Below are 13,621 nucleotides of genomic sequence, written 5' to 3' on the forward strand. Positions count from 1 at the left end.
TCTTGTTTGCCTACAACAGCTTCCTTCCTCCACTTCCTGCCTCCTTGCCCCCACCCCCTTCTTTCCTCCATCCTTTCCTTCCCACCCTGATGTAATCTTTGTCTGAATTGTGGTTGAGCTCCACTGTGTGATGACCGCACAATCCTGGGATTTCATGATGCAATCCAAGAGCAAAATCTGCAAAGAACAAAAGGCTTTTTTTTTTTCCAAAGTGTTCCAGATATCGCAGGGGGGAGTTACATGTGGGGAATATGTCACCATAGGATTAGGAGAGGACTGATAATGATACAGGCACACAGGGAAAGGAAAAGGGCACCCAGATATGAGGGCTCACACCGGGCAGGTTTAGTTACCAGTTTTATATATTCCCCCGGCTCCATGAAAAGGGCTAATTGTCTCTTGGAGGAATCCAGTGGGAGTTTGTGAGTTACATATTACTGGTGACCTCTGACTGGGAAAGGGTGTGTTTTTGTCCGGTTGGAGAGGTTCAACAGATTATACAGCATGATAGAAATTACAGTGAATGAATGGCAGACAGTCATGGTCAATTTATTTTTATTTAAAACAAATTTAGTATATTTTACAAGAGAGAGAAGCATCAACAAAGAATGGGAAACAACTGCGGTATACTTTTCTTGGTCTGCTGACTTGTGTCCATTATGTCCTTTTGATTTATGATGATGATGATCCATTTCTCCCATTTCCTGGGTGCAGTCTTCCCCCTATTCATGGCAAATATCGTTTATATATATATATATATATATATATATATATATATATATATATATATATATATATATATATATATATATAAACGATATATATATATATATATATATACTGTGAGGTTTTTGCAGGCACCAGTAGAATTTGACAAAGATACAGATCACTTTTTAGCACAACTTCTTCTGATGTATATCCAAGATACAAAATCCTCCCGTCAAGGAATTTCATAACCTAAAAGGGTTAAAGATAGACTCTCCTTAAATATGTAAATCTTTTCACATGACCAGAAAATGCTTGAAGAATGAGCATTCACATAATCTCCAACACTGCTGTTGATTTCTTTATTCATAATGTGAGGGGTGATGAAAAAGCTAATTGAATTCTTTCAACTAAATTACAGTTTGTGCTGCATTTCATTTTGATTCCCGTTGTACTTGGACATATAGAGAACTAATGTCTTCATGGCTCTGTAAACCCTATCATGTTTATTTTTGAAAGAATAAAATTGGGACTTGCATATGAGCTTACTGTACAGTCTGAGGTCACCGGATATCATAACCATGATGAACTTCATTTGGGGAATCTTCTTATGAATAATCAAGAGGTGTTGGGTGAGTTAGCAGGAGGAACTGTAAAGTGGGTGTGTGTGTGTGTGTGTGTGTGTGTGTGTGTGTGTGTGTGTGTGTGTGCAGATGATGATGATGATAATGACGATGATGTCATCCTGCCACATTTTGAGGTTTGTGTTTGCATGTTGGAACGAAACAATCCCACACGGAGGTGAGATGTCACCGCTGAGTTCACGCACGAGGAAACACACACACACACACACACACACACACACACACACACACACACACACACACATAAAAATACAGTGTTAATATTGATTCGTCGAAGCACTCGAGTCCTGACAGGTTTCCAAGATACACAAACACACAATTCACTCAAAGCCACTCTGCGGCCTGAGCAAACAAACAAAACGTCATTGAAATGCAACGGAAAGTGAATGAGAAAGAGATAAGGGTGCTGCTAAAAAAATGAAAACACTGGTGGATAAAAATAGAGCTAACTGGACATTTCATGTGTGAAGAAAAGCCCAAACACTTGAAAGTTCAGTGTCGAGCATGCAAAGTCAGGTGAGAAGTGAAATGGGGAAACAGAGGCAGAGACAGAGAGGAGAAGTGTAAAAACCAGTTTGTTGAGTTGCATCATCTTTCAGTTCTTGAAACAGAAAGACCAGCGTTGCCAAGTTTTGCTTCAAAACTGTTTTCTCTTTTGAGACTGAGATAGATTCCAAAAATAAACTTGTGTTTTTATGTGACGATGTCATAAGGAGAAAGTGACATACGTCTATACATCTATTTGAGCATATCTTTAAATGTTTCTCTTTGGTTTTTAGGTGCCTTTTATTGTAAATCTTTACTTTGTGTAGTTATGGATATTCTAAAGCAGTGAGATCTCTTTTGAAAATTAGATCTTAACCTTAATTAACATGACTTGAAATGAATATTGTTGTATTTTGGGTGATACGTGGTGAATCATCTGTGTAAAGCAGATACCTAACATTGACTTTACAGCCTAGGTATTTGGCTCAGGCCACTAAACCTCTGCTCATGCTGCAAACATCAGGATTTAGCATTTAACACGCTAAAATGTAGCAGATATAAGTCTTTTTATGTGTTTATTATTAACAACTACAACATCTCCTGTGTGCACCAAAAAGTGGGGGCTGGTCTATGAACACAACTGGATCTAATGACACAAGATATGTCTTTATAGGACGAGTCATAGTTGTTGACACATGCTGTATATTGATAACTGTCCTTACAACAACTCTCTGGAGTCGTATAAATTGTCTATTAAAATGTTCATAATGTGCTTTTAATTGCTAAATGGTGGCGGTTACAGTAAACTGTTACTAAAATAGGCGAGCAACAGGTGAATTGTTTACAGAATCCACACATTTTTGTGGCATTTCAAAACAACTCGCCTGACCTCTAATTGTGGGTGCAGCTGTGGATTCATGTGTAAACCTCAGCAGCTACAGACAGAGATTACATTCTGTGGTGGCTCAAGTCGGTAACAAGCTCAATATGTGTTTGTGACTTTGTGTCTCTCCCAGTGTGTGTGCAGTATTTTTGTTTGTGCAAACATTTTTCTTTTGTCTGTGTGTGTGTGTGTGTGTGTGTGTGTGTGTGTGTGTGTGTGTGTGTCTGTGGTTGTATTACAACACTTTGAATTTTTTTTTTCAAAAACCCAAAAGTAGAGACCAACCACTTTCCCATCCTGAAACCTCGACTCCCGTTGGGTTCCACGATCTGGTAAAACTCCACCAAAGATTCTGTGACTTTACTTTCCCTCCCGGCCGCAGCTCTGTTCTCTCCGTATTCCAGGTCGCTCAGCGCTGCTGCTACTGCTGCTGCTGCTGCCTCCTGTCTCCACTTACAGAGTGACATCACTGGAGTTTCCCCTCTGCAGAAGCAGCAGCCACAGCATAAATACTACAAGCTCTCTGGCAGAAGTTCACTCTTAACACAATAGCAACACAAAGGGAGAAGTATCACCGCAGAGCACTGGAAGCACCTGAAGGCAAAGACACAGTCCAGTGTTTAGTTGGTCGATTTTTTTTTTTGCTAAACTGCACTCAGTGAAGACTCGTAAGGACGGTGTTGAACACAGTATGGTGGCCTACACAACAGCACCAGGTGACATGGAGATGGGTCTTGAGGAGAGGATGGTGGTTTTGGTAGAAAAGAAGTCCTCCGCAGGGCGGATATGGAAGTTGTCCTTGGCCCTTCTCGTTGTGGCCCTTTGCCTGGGGGGCGTCCTGCTGCTTGCTTGGTACTGGAGTGGAAGGCCAGAATTAATGGTAGGGACTGTCTTTCATTATTTCATCTTTTAAAACCTTGGATTTTCTGTCAAAAAAGAACATTTCCGAGTTAATGTCCCTAATCAATGTGTTTTTTTTTTCTCTCCATACAGACGCAATCAGGCCAAACAGAAGCGCTAATCAAGAAGAACGCTGCTGAGAAAACAGGTGATTATATGCATGGGTGCTCATGTAAAGAAAAAAATGCTTGTTGTTTTTTTTTTTGTGAGATGTGCTTGAGTCTTTGTGGATTATCTGAGACACGCTCACATTTGTCTTCCTCTCCTCAGATCCCCACTCCTCATTGAGGAAAATCAGCAGCAAAGCCAAGGCAGCCATCCATTTAGAAGGTGAGTCATAATGCATTTGGTCCTCAGCAAACAATGCGCTCATAATCTTGGCGTTCTTAAAGACACTCTTTCTTCCACTTGTGTGATATTTGAAGCTTCCGTTTTAGAAGGCTGCTCGTCAGGAGCACTTAAGGAAGTTGTTGCACGAGTTATTCATTAGCTTCAGTCAAACTTTCATTCCGCTTTCCGAATAACAGACCCGTCGATTATGAAACACCCTGTGGAGAGAAGAACCAAAGTGTTTCAAGGCTGTAACAAGCGCTTCTTCTTGCTTCGTTTCCAGGTAGCTGCGAAGAAGACAGCGAGAGTTTGCAAGAGCAGCTCGAGTGGAGAAGCGGTCAAGGCCAGGCCTTCGCTCAGGGCGGCTTCCGTCTGGAGAACAACCAGATCGTTATCCCACAAACCGGCATCTACTTCGTCTACAGCCAGGCGTCGTTCAGAGTCTCCTGCAGCGATGGCGGCGAGGAGGGAGCGGGAAAACGCCACGCACCTCTCAGCCACAGGATCTGGCGCTACTCAGACTCCATAGGCAGGAAAGCCTCTCTGATGAACGCGGTGAGGTCGGCGTGTCAAAACACTGCCCAGGAGTACGTCGGACAGGGCTGGTACAACGCCATTTATCTGGGCGCAGTGTTTCAGCTGAACAAAGGAGACAAACTGTGGACAGAAACCAACCAGCTTTCAGCTCTGGAGACCGAGGATGGCAATACTTTCTTCGGCGTGTTTGCACTTTGAAATGGCTCTTTGCTGTGATAGTAACAAACACGATACAAAAGCTCTGCACAACGCCATATGTTTTGGCTTCGTTTTTTAACATGAAGTATGTTTTATTTATTTATATTATTATTCATCTCATGGTGATGTAGATTTAAATCTCAATGGAGATGAAGCTTGTAGCCAAACAGGCGGTGCAGATTTCTTTAAATCCTATAAACTGTAACAGTTTGCAAACATTTGGTTTTATATTTTAGGCACTTTTTGTACATTATTTATGCTGACCTGAGATTGTAGTAGGCCGGACTTTTTTTGCTGTATCAGATACAGACACAGCTCTTTACTGGAGAGTTTAGGTTCAAGGGCTATGTACAAAACTATTATCACAAACTGTATGTATTTATTTGTATTTATTTATATTTAAATCGATGGGACTAGGTGTTAAATATCATATTTATATGCTTTATGTGCACATGAATTTAATTAAAATGGAAAAAAAACAAAACAAAAAAAGTCACAAGTCTGTGTCACTATGGACAAACTCATTTCATAGCTGAGATACCAAATAGAACGTTGAGTTGGCAAACTCACTCACACTGGAGCAGGCCTGGTCTATTATTTGGCAATGGTTGCTATGAATTTCCTCCACAGCCAGCAAATACTTCCTTTGTTGGATCAGACAAGATGAGGGGAATTTCCTACTTTTTGTGCTCTGGCTGAGTGCTGTGTCAGGTGGAGGCCCACAGAAGCCTCAACCCAGAGCGGGTTTTCCCCAGTGACAACCCCTCCTCCCCCCCCCACCACCACCACCACCACCACCACCACCTTCTCTCCTACACACAACCTCCCTCCGCCTCCTCCCCTGTATTACCACATACTTCATCTTCAGTCAGCTGGAAAGAGACATGACACAGGAGTGTGTGTGTGTGTGTGTGTGTGTGTGTGTGTGTGTGTGTTTATGTGTGGGACTGCAGCACAGCTGGTTTTGTCACATTGTCATCATGTAAAGAAACACATTATACAAATATCGGATGTACTTGGGAGCCATTTGTCGACTTTAGTTTCTTTTTATCCACAAACATCCACTTATTGTCTCAGTAACGAGGTTCCCGCTGGCTTTCGCAGCTGGTCGCTGTGTTGAAAACAGCTTCCCACGTTTGTTTAATGATCTCTTCTTCTGAGCAAATAAGCTCTTTGACTCCCGCAGGTCAACCTGGAGAAAAATATCAAGTTTCACCGACAAATATATTCAACCTGACAGGCTTAATTGCTCAAAAGGTCATTGGGAGACAGAAAAGCAATAAATAACTGGTGACATCTAGTGGATGGTGTTATCATGCTCTGCTGTTGTAGCCCACAGGACATGGAGACTCTTTAGGGAGTTATTTCATGTTTATAAGTTGCTAAAAAGCTGAAAAATGAATCGTGGAGTTGTGGCTTTATTTAACAAATAGGATGTAGCGTTTCCCGAGCTGATGCTGATGAAAAACTACTGTTCCAGTTTTGCTCCCTATTGTTTATCTATTTCCACTAATGTGAAAGGCATCAATGCAACACAAAAATAACCAATGGAAAAACAATTATTTTATTTATGGTACCCATATATTTGCATACACATACTCTGAAATATATTAACATTTAAGATCTTAGATATAGTGAATACAAATATCCCCGAATCCATGTATATTGTCGTATATGTGCAAGATAATAGAACATTTCCTAAATTATTTCTGCATTCATATGTTACACTATCTGATCCAGGTACTGCACAGTTAATAAATATGGCCTATTTCATTCATTGATGTCCTCCTCCATACCCTGAGCTAAAATGAGAAATAATAATATTTATTAGAATAACAGCAACATAAAGTGGAGTAACCATAGTTTGTTCGGTTTAAAGTGCACACTGGCATATATATATTTTAAAAAATATTTGATAAAGTATTGTTTTACCTGCTGATAAAGCTGTTCAGGTACATTGCTTTTATAAAATCTGGAAATAGCTCATGAATGAAATAGTACATTCAGATTAACTGTTGAATAAATACAGTATGTCACATTACTTTACGCATATCCTTTTTTGATACATTAACAGTTTACCCAAAGGCAAAATGAAAAAAATAAATAAATAAAAAATACAAAATAAAATAGCATCCATCCAGATTGTCTGTTATGGGAAATCATAAGAAAAAACATCCTTTTAAAATAAAAAAAGTCTCACAAGAATGACGTGTAACAGATTCACGGGTATAAAAACTGTGCTTTCTCTGAATATCTACAGGAATAGCCATCGTAGAAGCCCCACATCTCACCGCACTGCTGCTGTAGAAATATAAATTGGCTTTCATTTCCAGGAGGCAGAGAGTACAAACTATTCTTCTGGCAAGATGGAAGTTTTCCCTACAAAATGTGAGAATCAGCTGCAGTGAATGCGGCTGCAGCAGTAGCCGGCGATACATAAGATGCAGGATGAGGGGTTTATTTGATGGCTACTGCTGTACTAGACTGCTGAATAGATACAACACAAACCTAAAAAAAAAAATACATTGTAAAACATTATTTCAAATGGCAAAACTATCAAAACGTTCCCCTATACATACACAAGCTTGGATCACTTTCTCCTTTAAAATGGATCTAATATTTAGCAGAGGACTGGATTTTTAGGATGCAGTGTTGTACTTGAATACACAGTCTTGAAAACAGACATCCATACATGCCAAGCTCCTAGGCCCCCTTCTAAGTTATGGCTGTTGAATAATGCACATTATTGAGATTTCCACCCGGTCGAGCTCAGCCACTCTTCAGGGGAAACATTTGGGAAAATATCTGTACATTACTTTGTCCATTTGTAAATTCCAGTTTTTCACGACTCTCCTAAAAAGTAAACAAATAATATTGAACAACAACTCCATGACGAAACAGATCAGATATTACAGAACAATATAAATCACTACTGCATGTGCTTGCCTAGTCAACGAACTCGAGAGACAAAAAGGTGGAGACGATATAGCAAAGACACAAACACAAACGTTTCCTTTTGAGATCCTTGACGCGGTGTCTCCACAACAGAACGAGATAACGAACGGGGGGGAGGGGGGGGGGAATGATTGAGAGATCTATCTGTTCACTCCACCCTTGAAAAGACCTCGAGTGCTGCTAGTCGGACCAGTCAGTAGTGCCTCGTTGCTGGGTTGAACACGGTGAGATCAAAACTGTGAGGACGGTTGTTTTACCTGCGTGACTCTCCCCGAAGCTGCCGAGTGTAAAGCACTCCTGCGTACTTATTTGTGCTTCCCACGGCGTATTTTAAAACAGTGTCACTACACCGCTGTGCTCGTCGCGCGAAACAAGTGAAAGTCACAGTGTCTCATTGTGTTTTGTGTCCCCTGTGTGTGTGTGTGTGTGTGTATTGTGCGACGGTCTCCCCTTCCCACCCAAAACCACCCCCCACCCCACCCTCTCCCAGTGCCTCGCCTATTTATACAGCAGTGGGATCTGGCTGTTGTGACAGTGGTTGCGGCTCATCTTGCTGTCAGCTGGGTAGAGGTTGGAGGAGTTTGAGAAGGAGGGCGGGAGGGCGTGATTGTCCGTGGTGGGGTTTGGGTAGCCGGGCGGGGGAAGCAGAGACTTGGGATCCGGCTGGGAGGAGGGGGGCGGGGCGTTGTGGTTCTGATTCTGGCCTGAGGAGGGTCGGCGGCGGTTGCGCAGAGCCTGTCGCTCAGCCAGCTGGTTGCGGAGCGCCGATACCCTCTCTTCTTTCTAGAGACGCGACACAAAGGAGAGAGAGACTGTTATAGAGGTGTAACACGTAACTTAACCCCCTATCCTTATATTTAGCATTTGCAGTTATTTCTTTAGCATTTATAGCGCTCATTGATCGCTATTAATTAGTTCAGTAATTTCTCAAGCAAAAATACCAAACCATAAGCCAAATCCAGGCCCTTAAATGTGAGGATCTGTTGCTTTTTCCTGGCAAAATATGATAATAAATAAAATGTTTGTCAGACAGTCCAAAGGCTCTGGCAAACTATGATGAACATTATTCCACAATTTTGTAACATTTTAGAGGCGAAGTGATTAGTTACCTTAGGCACAGAAAAATAAAATGTCCAATCTCTTTCACATTTATATCATGGATTCATGGAGCTACTCTTCCATGCAATACATAAAGCAATGATTGCACAGGCTACATGTTTGCATAAACTTACTACTATTCTCTATTTTCTCATATAATGCAGCATTCTAAATTGTCTGTACAATCAAATCTACCCCTATATAAAATAAAACACCAAGTATACTATATGTTATGTGTATAATAAATGCACATAAACTAAATGAACATGTATTATTTATCATTAGAGATTGTGTTAGAGGTGTAACACCTAATTTAAACCCCCCTCCCATATTTAGCATTTACAAGCATTCATAGCACTAATTGATTTCAATTAATTAGTGAATATGTTTAGTCATGTTTCACAATAAATGCGACGTGAATGTGTCTGTATAATGTGAAACGTGTATATATAATGTCTTCACCTCCTGGATGATCTTTTGCAGCTCCCTGTTCTCTCTCTCCAGCTGCCGGGACTTCTCCTCGTCGTTGTTGTTGGTGGACGAGCCGGTCTTCAGAGTGTCCTGTTGCTCCGACTGCCACTCGCCGCGCGTGATGAGACGCCGCATCTGGACCGCCGCGGGAACAGGAAGCCAATGAACAACACAGATCAGGACAGTACAGTGTGCTGAATGAATAATAACACATTTTTTTTTTTACATATTTGCAGCCAAATCTCTCACACTTGAAAGCTTATTTTTGGCAACATCTTTTGGTGCTCAGCTGTGCGTTTTTCTGGACTGCGCTCCAAAAAAAACAAAAACGGCCAGACACACAAGCAGTGAGGATGATATTGTGAGGGTTTGTTTTTTTCCTTGGGTTTCCTGTCCATGTAGTTTGAATCTCTGTAGGTGGCACTCTTTCCTCTGTCTGCACATTCAGCAGCAGCGCTCATGTGCACTACCCAGCTCTTCCTCTATTTATTCCAAACAAATCAATGTAGCTGCTGCCAGACACTTAAAATGTCTCACTTTGTTTGCGCCAGAGGACCTCGGTTTTTTTTTTCCTAACACCAAATGTTTAAAGCAGCTACACCTCTTTAAGCTCGTTTTATTAACTATCTTACATCACAGATTATTACCGTAATGGTAAAATCACTAACAGACTAAAGGTTTGATCCTTTAAGCAGCCTTCTTCTGTGATGGCACAGCCACTCCAAGACTGCACTCAAACATGAAATAGGAAATATCAGACCGTTTCAGAAGTTTCTGATTTTCATGCACCGCGTAGTACAGGCTGGACCTTCTCCCTAAAGACCGGCACAGTTTGACCTTTGGTTTTTACTGCAATACGAGTGTACTTTTCAGTGTGTGCAACATTTCCTCGAGGTGTCGGTGACGAGTCAGAGCACCTTGGGTACGAAAAGCACCACCAGAGTGATGTAGGCAGAGAAGACGACTGCTAGAGCGGCAAAGGCGAAGGAGGCGTCCTGCTGCGAGGACAGGATCATGGTCACTGGAGCCGTGATCAGGCACAACACCTGCAGGGGGAGAGAGGAACGGAGACAAAGAGGAGTTAAAGAACAGAGGGAGAGGAAAGAGTGAGGTTTGTGGTAGAGAGAAAGAAGGGCGGCAGGGGAAGTAAGAGTAGAAGAGGTGGAGAGTAAAATAGAGATGGAGAGCGAGAGAATGAGAGGGGAGGAAAATCACATCCATAAAAGCATTAGGCATCTGTTTATCATTCTGCGGAGGGCTCCCATGTGAAAACAGCATTAAAAAGTCATGACTGAAGTGGCAACAGCGCGCTGACAATCACCACATTGTCATCTCATCAGGGCCTGGAGCTCACAGCTTAGCAAAGAGGAAGGAGGTCTCTTCACAGACACCATTAACTATTGACATCATCATAAAACTGAAATGTGTATATCAGAACATAAAATAATAACATTAGACTCACATTACGGAACCATGTGACAAAATGAGAGCGCAAGCTGCATTTAATGCTCTCATAAATAACCATGAATGATAGATCAATGATAAATCCTCTCCTTGACAGAGGAGGCGAGATCAATGCATTTATTAATTACTTAAATATAAGCTAATAAATGTGGAGGCTCGTTAAGATGCCCCCTGTTTTACTTGCTAATGGGAATCGAGATGAGTGCGGGAAATTCTGGGAAAATGGCAGTTTAAAAATAACAATAATTAAAAGAAATTTTTCCCTGTCTTTTGATCAGAGCAGAAAAAAAAAACTCCTCAAGTGTTCAAGTGGCAGAAACCACTTTTCCCAGACATTTGACATCAATTACAAAGTTACACCGTGTCAAGAGTGTCAGGGAACGGCTGCGAGTGTTTGTCTAAAGTGGCTCAAGTGAACATAATGGCAGCAATTCCAGTGTAAAGTGCATCCCAGGTGCCTCCGCTTAAGATGATTCACTTGCTATTAACAAGAGCTGAATAATGTTTATGACTGACGGCTGTGTTTACCACTGTACTTTAGCGGCTAAATGGGTACAATTTGAAACCTATTCCCACCGCACTGCAAGACAACAGTTCCATACAAATAAATAAATATATATATATATATATACATATACATATATATATGTAAATGTTGTCATGCCTGAGTTGCATGACATTGCAGCACAGTGAAAGTTTGTGATAAACCCTTTCGTATTTTATTGATTTTATTTAGCGTTTATTTCATCAGGAAGTCCCATTGAGAACACATTTTCATTTGTATAAAGGAGACCTGGGATATGACTGTTTGTATCACCACAGGCACCATAGGCAATCAAAATGCATGATTCATGCAAGCCAGCAGCCTGTGCTGGCACTATTATCATTTGGACAGCACCGCGTCCAGGGATCTGCTTTTTAGAGAATCAAATCTCAAGGCGTACTTGTGTAAAAGCTTGAATACTTTATATATTTATGAGCCTGTTTCTGTGTCTCATATTGCTCCCACCAATCATTATACCAACATGTACTTTTCTGTATTTTATACCAGATCATCAATCCGTAATGTTCAGCACATCCCAGAGGTTCTTCTGAGAGGAACTACATGCATTTATATTCTGTTGTGCCCCACAGTGGACTTCTTCTTTTATGATTTTTGAAAATCAATGCAAAAAGGTGACTCCAGAAACCTTGATCCTGCAACTACAAACTTAAAAAAACAGCGTCATATGTAAACTCAATTGCAGCCGCACAGGAAGTATTTCAGCGTAATATTCTGTCACGTTTAGTCTGTTATCTACTCAAACCAGGAAACTACACCACAAGCATTGAGGGGGCATTAAGTTATCTATGAACTCCATTAACTTTTATAAACAACCAGCAGGAGCTGCACAGAGTAGCCCTTTGAGAATAAAGCTTTTAAGCTCTTGCAGCTGAAATGTCTTGACACACTGGTCATAGCTCTGAAATGAGCAGGAAAGTGGCTTCTGGCAGCCAAAAAGCTGAGCACCAGGCAAAGTAATCAACGAGGCCCTGGCATTGATTACCCCCCCCCCCCCTCCTCCAGATATACTACAGCCATTTTGTGCTGTGAGGCAATACAAATCTTATTTATTGCCACTTTAAAGTTATTCAGCGTGCTACAGACTGCTCTTAGCAGACAGCAGCACCCAGAAACAGGAGTTGAGGCGTGATGGTGTCATTTCTTTTTTTGGACTCACAGCGACGTTGTAAATAGCCATCCCCACGGCCCGATGGTCGTTGATCTTTTCTGTGGAGACAGACTTGGTTTCGTAAGCCAGAAATATTCCCAGCAGCAGCAGCAGACCCTTGTAGCCATAAACCACACCTACAGGAGGAGGGGAAACAAGAGACGAAGATGATATAGTGTGATGTGTGCAACACTGATGTACACAGTATTGTATGGAAAAAATGGAGGCCAAATCTTTTGTCATTATGAAAAACAAAATGATTGATGGTAAAATGAAAGCTAAAGAACGGATCCCTGAAAATACGTTTAAAAAATATATATAAATAAGTGTATGTTTGGTTGTGTTGTTATTCCACATGTCAGCGTACAGTTTAAGCTTTTCATCTTTTAAATTGACAAAACTTTTGGTCCTGTTTGTCTCCATTTGGTAACTGTGATTGTATCAAAACAGTTTGAGTAAAATCTTAATTGAGGGTGAGCATAATAAGAAGTTAGCTACTCCAATCTTCTGAACACGGACACCTGTTAGCACACACAGTGGGCTTTTCTACGACGCAACAACAACATTTGTTGCGCTCGTTTGCGGGATGTGGCGATGGATGCAGTCTTATCGACATGTTGGCACATCAAAGAGCAGCAAACAGAAGCTGCTTCTAGTGTAGGTAACATTGTGAACAGCTTGTTCAATGTGGCCATTCAGTGAGCAAGTGAGTGCAACCGAGTAGTGCAGAGGAAGACAACATAAAATGTAGATGCAATAGAAACTAAAGTGCAAAATGGTTGAACGTGCCGAAAGCCAGTTAGACTGACAGGGGAAAAGAGAACATAAAAGTGAAAGAGAGAAAAAGCGAGAGAAGAAAAGAGGCTCTGTGACTGAGTAAGTTCGACACTTCTTCAGACCGTCCATTGTCGCTTTATACCGCCTGATATTAAAGCACCATTTTTTTTCTCCTCTGAGAAAGCAAATGCTATGGGGCAATGGCCCAGTTTGTGACCCACATTATTTGAATTTCAGCACCATTATACTTTCATAAGAGCTGCCACGCTAAGACAGACAGACAGACAGACAGGGAGAGAGAGAGAGAGAGAGAGAGAGAGAGAGAGAGAGAGAGAGAGAGGACTGCGTGGGCCGACAAAAAGAGAAGCAAAGAGGGAGAAAAGAGGAATCAAATGCAAGGGGAGGGGGGGGGGAGCTGAGGGAGGAAGCTGTGATATGAGGCCTGTTTAATTCAGAGTGAA

The 13,621-nt window shown here is 41.4% G+C and overlaps 2 protein-coding genes across 2 annotated transcripts in view; one reads left to right on the forward strand and one right to left on the reverse strand.

Moving 5' to 3' along the window:
* Positions 1-3,285: 3,285 nt before the first annotated feature.
* On the forward strand, positions 3,286-5,087 carry tnfb (tumor necrosis factor b (TNF superfamily, member 2)). Its single transcript, XM_068735562.1, has 4 exons — positions 3,286-3,598; positions 3,712-3,766; positions 3,889-3,948; positions 4,232-5,087. The coding sequence occupies exons 1-4, from the start codon at positions 3,410-3,412 to the stop codon at positions 4,681-4,683; spliced, it is 756 nt and encodes a 251-aa protein (XP_068591663.1). The 5' UTR covers positions 3,286-3,409; the 3' UTR covers positions 4,684-5,087.
* Positions 5,088-6,226: 1,139 nt separating this feature from the next.
* Positions 6,227-13,621, reverse strand: part of gabbr1a (gamma-aminobutyric acid (GABA) B receptor, 1a) — a 65,534-nt gene continuing 58,139 nt past the window's right edge. Inside the window, exons 21-24 of the mRNA XM_068735131.1 lie at positions 12,393-12,520; positions 10,125-10,253; positions 9,199-9,342; positions 6,227-8,421 (exon numbers count right to left, since the gene is read on the reverse strand). Of these exons, the coding sequence (XP_068591232.1) occupies positions 8,137-8,421; positions 9,199-9,342; positions 10,125-10,253; positions 12,393-12,520 (686 nt within the window). The 3' untranslated portion in view covers positions 6,227-8,136. The remainder of the gene's footprint in view (positions 8,422-9,198; positions 9,343-10,124; positions 10,254-12,392; positions 12,521-13,621) is intronic.

Source organism: Cebidichthys violaceus, unplaced genomic scaffold (assembly GCF_023349555.1).
Source record: "Cebidichthys violaceus isolate CVI_PGR_0920_01 unplaced genomic scaffold, fCebVio1.0.p SCAF_7, whole genome shotgun sequence".
Lineage (NCBI taxonomy): Eukaryota > Metazoa > Chordata > Actinopteri > Perciformes > Stichaeidae > Cebidichthys > Cebidichthys violaceus.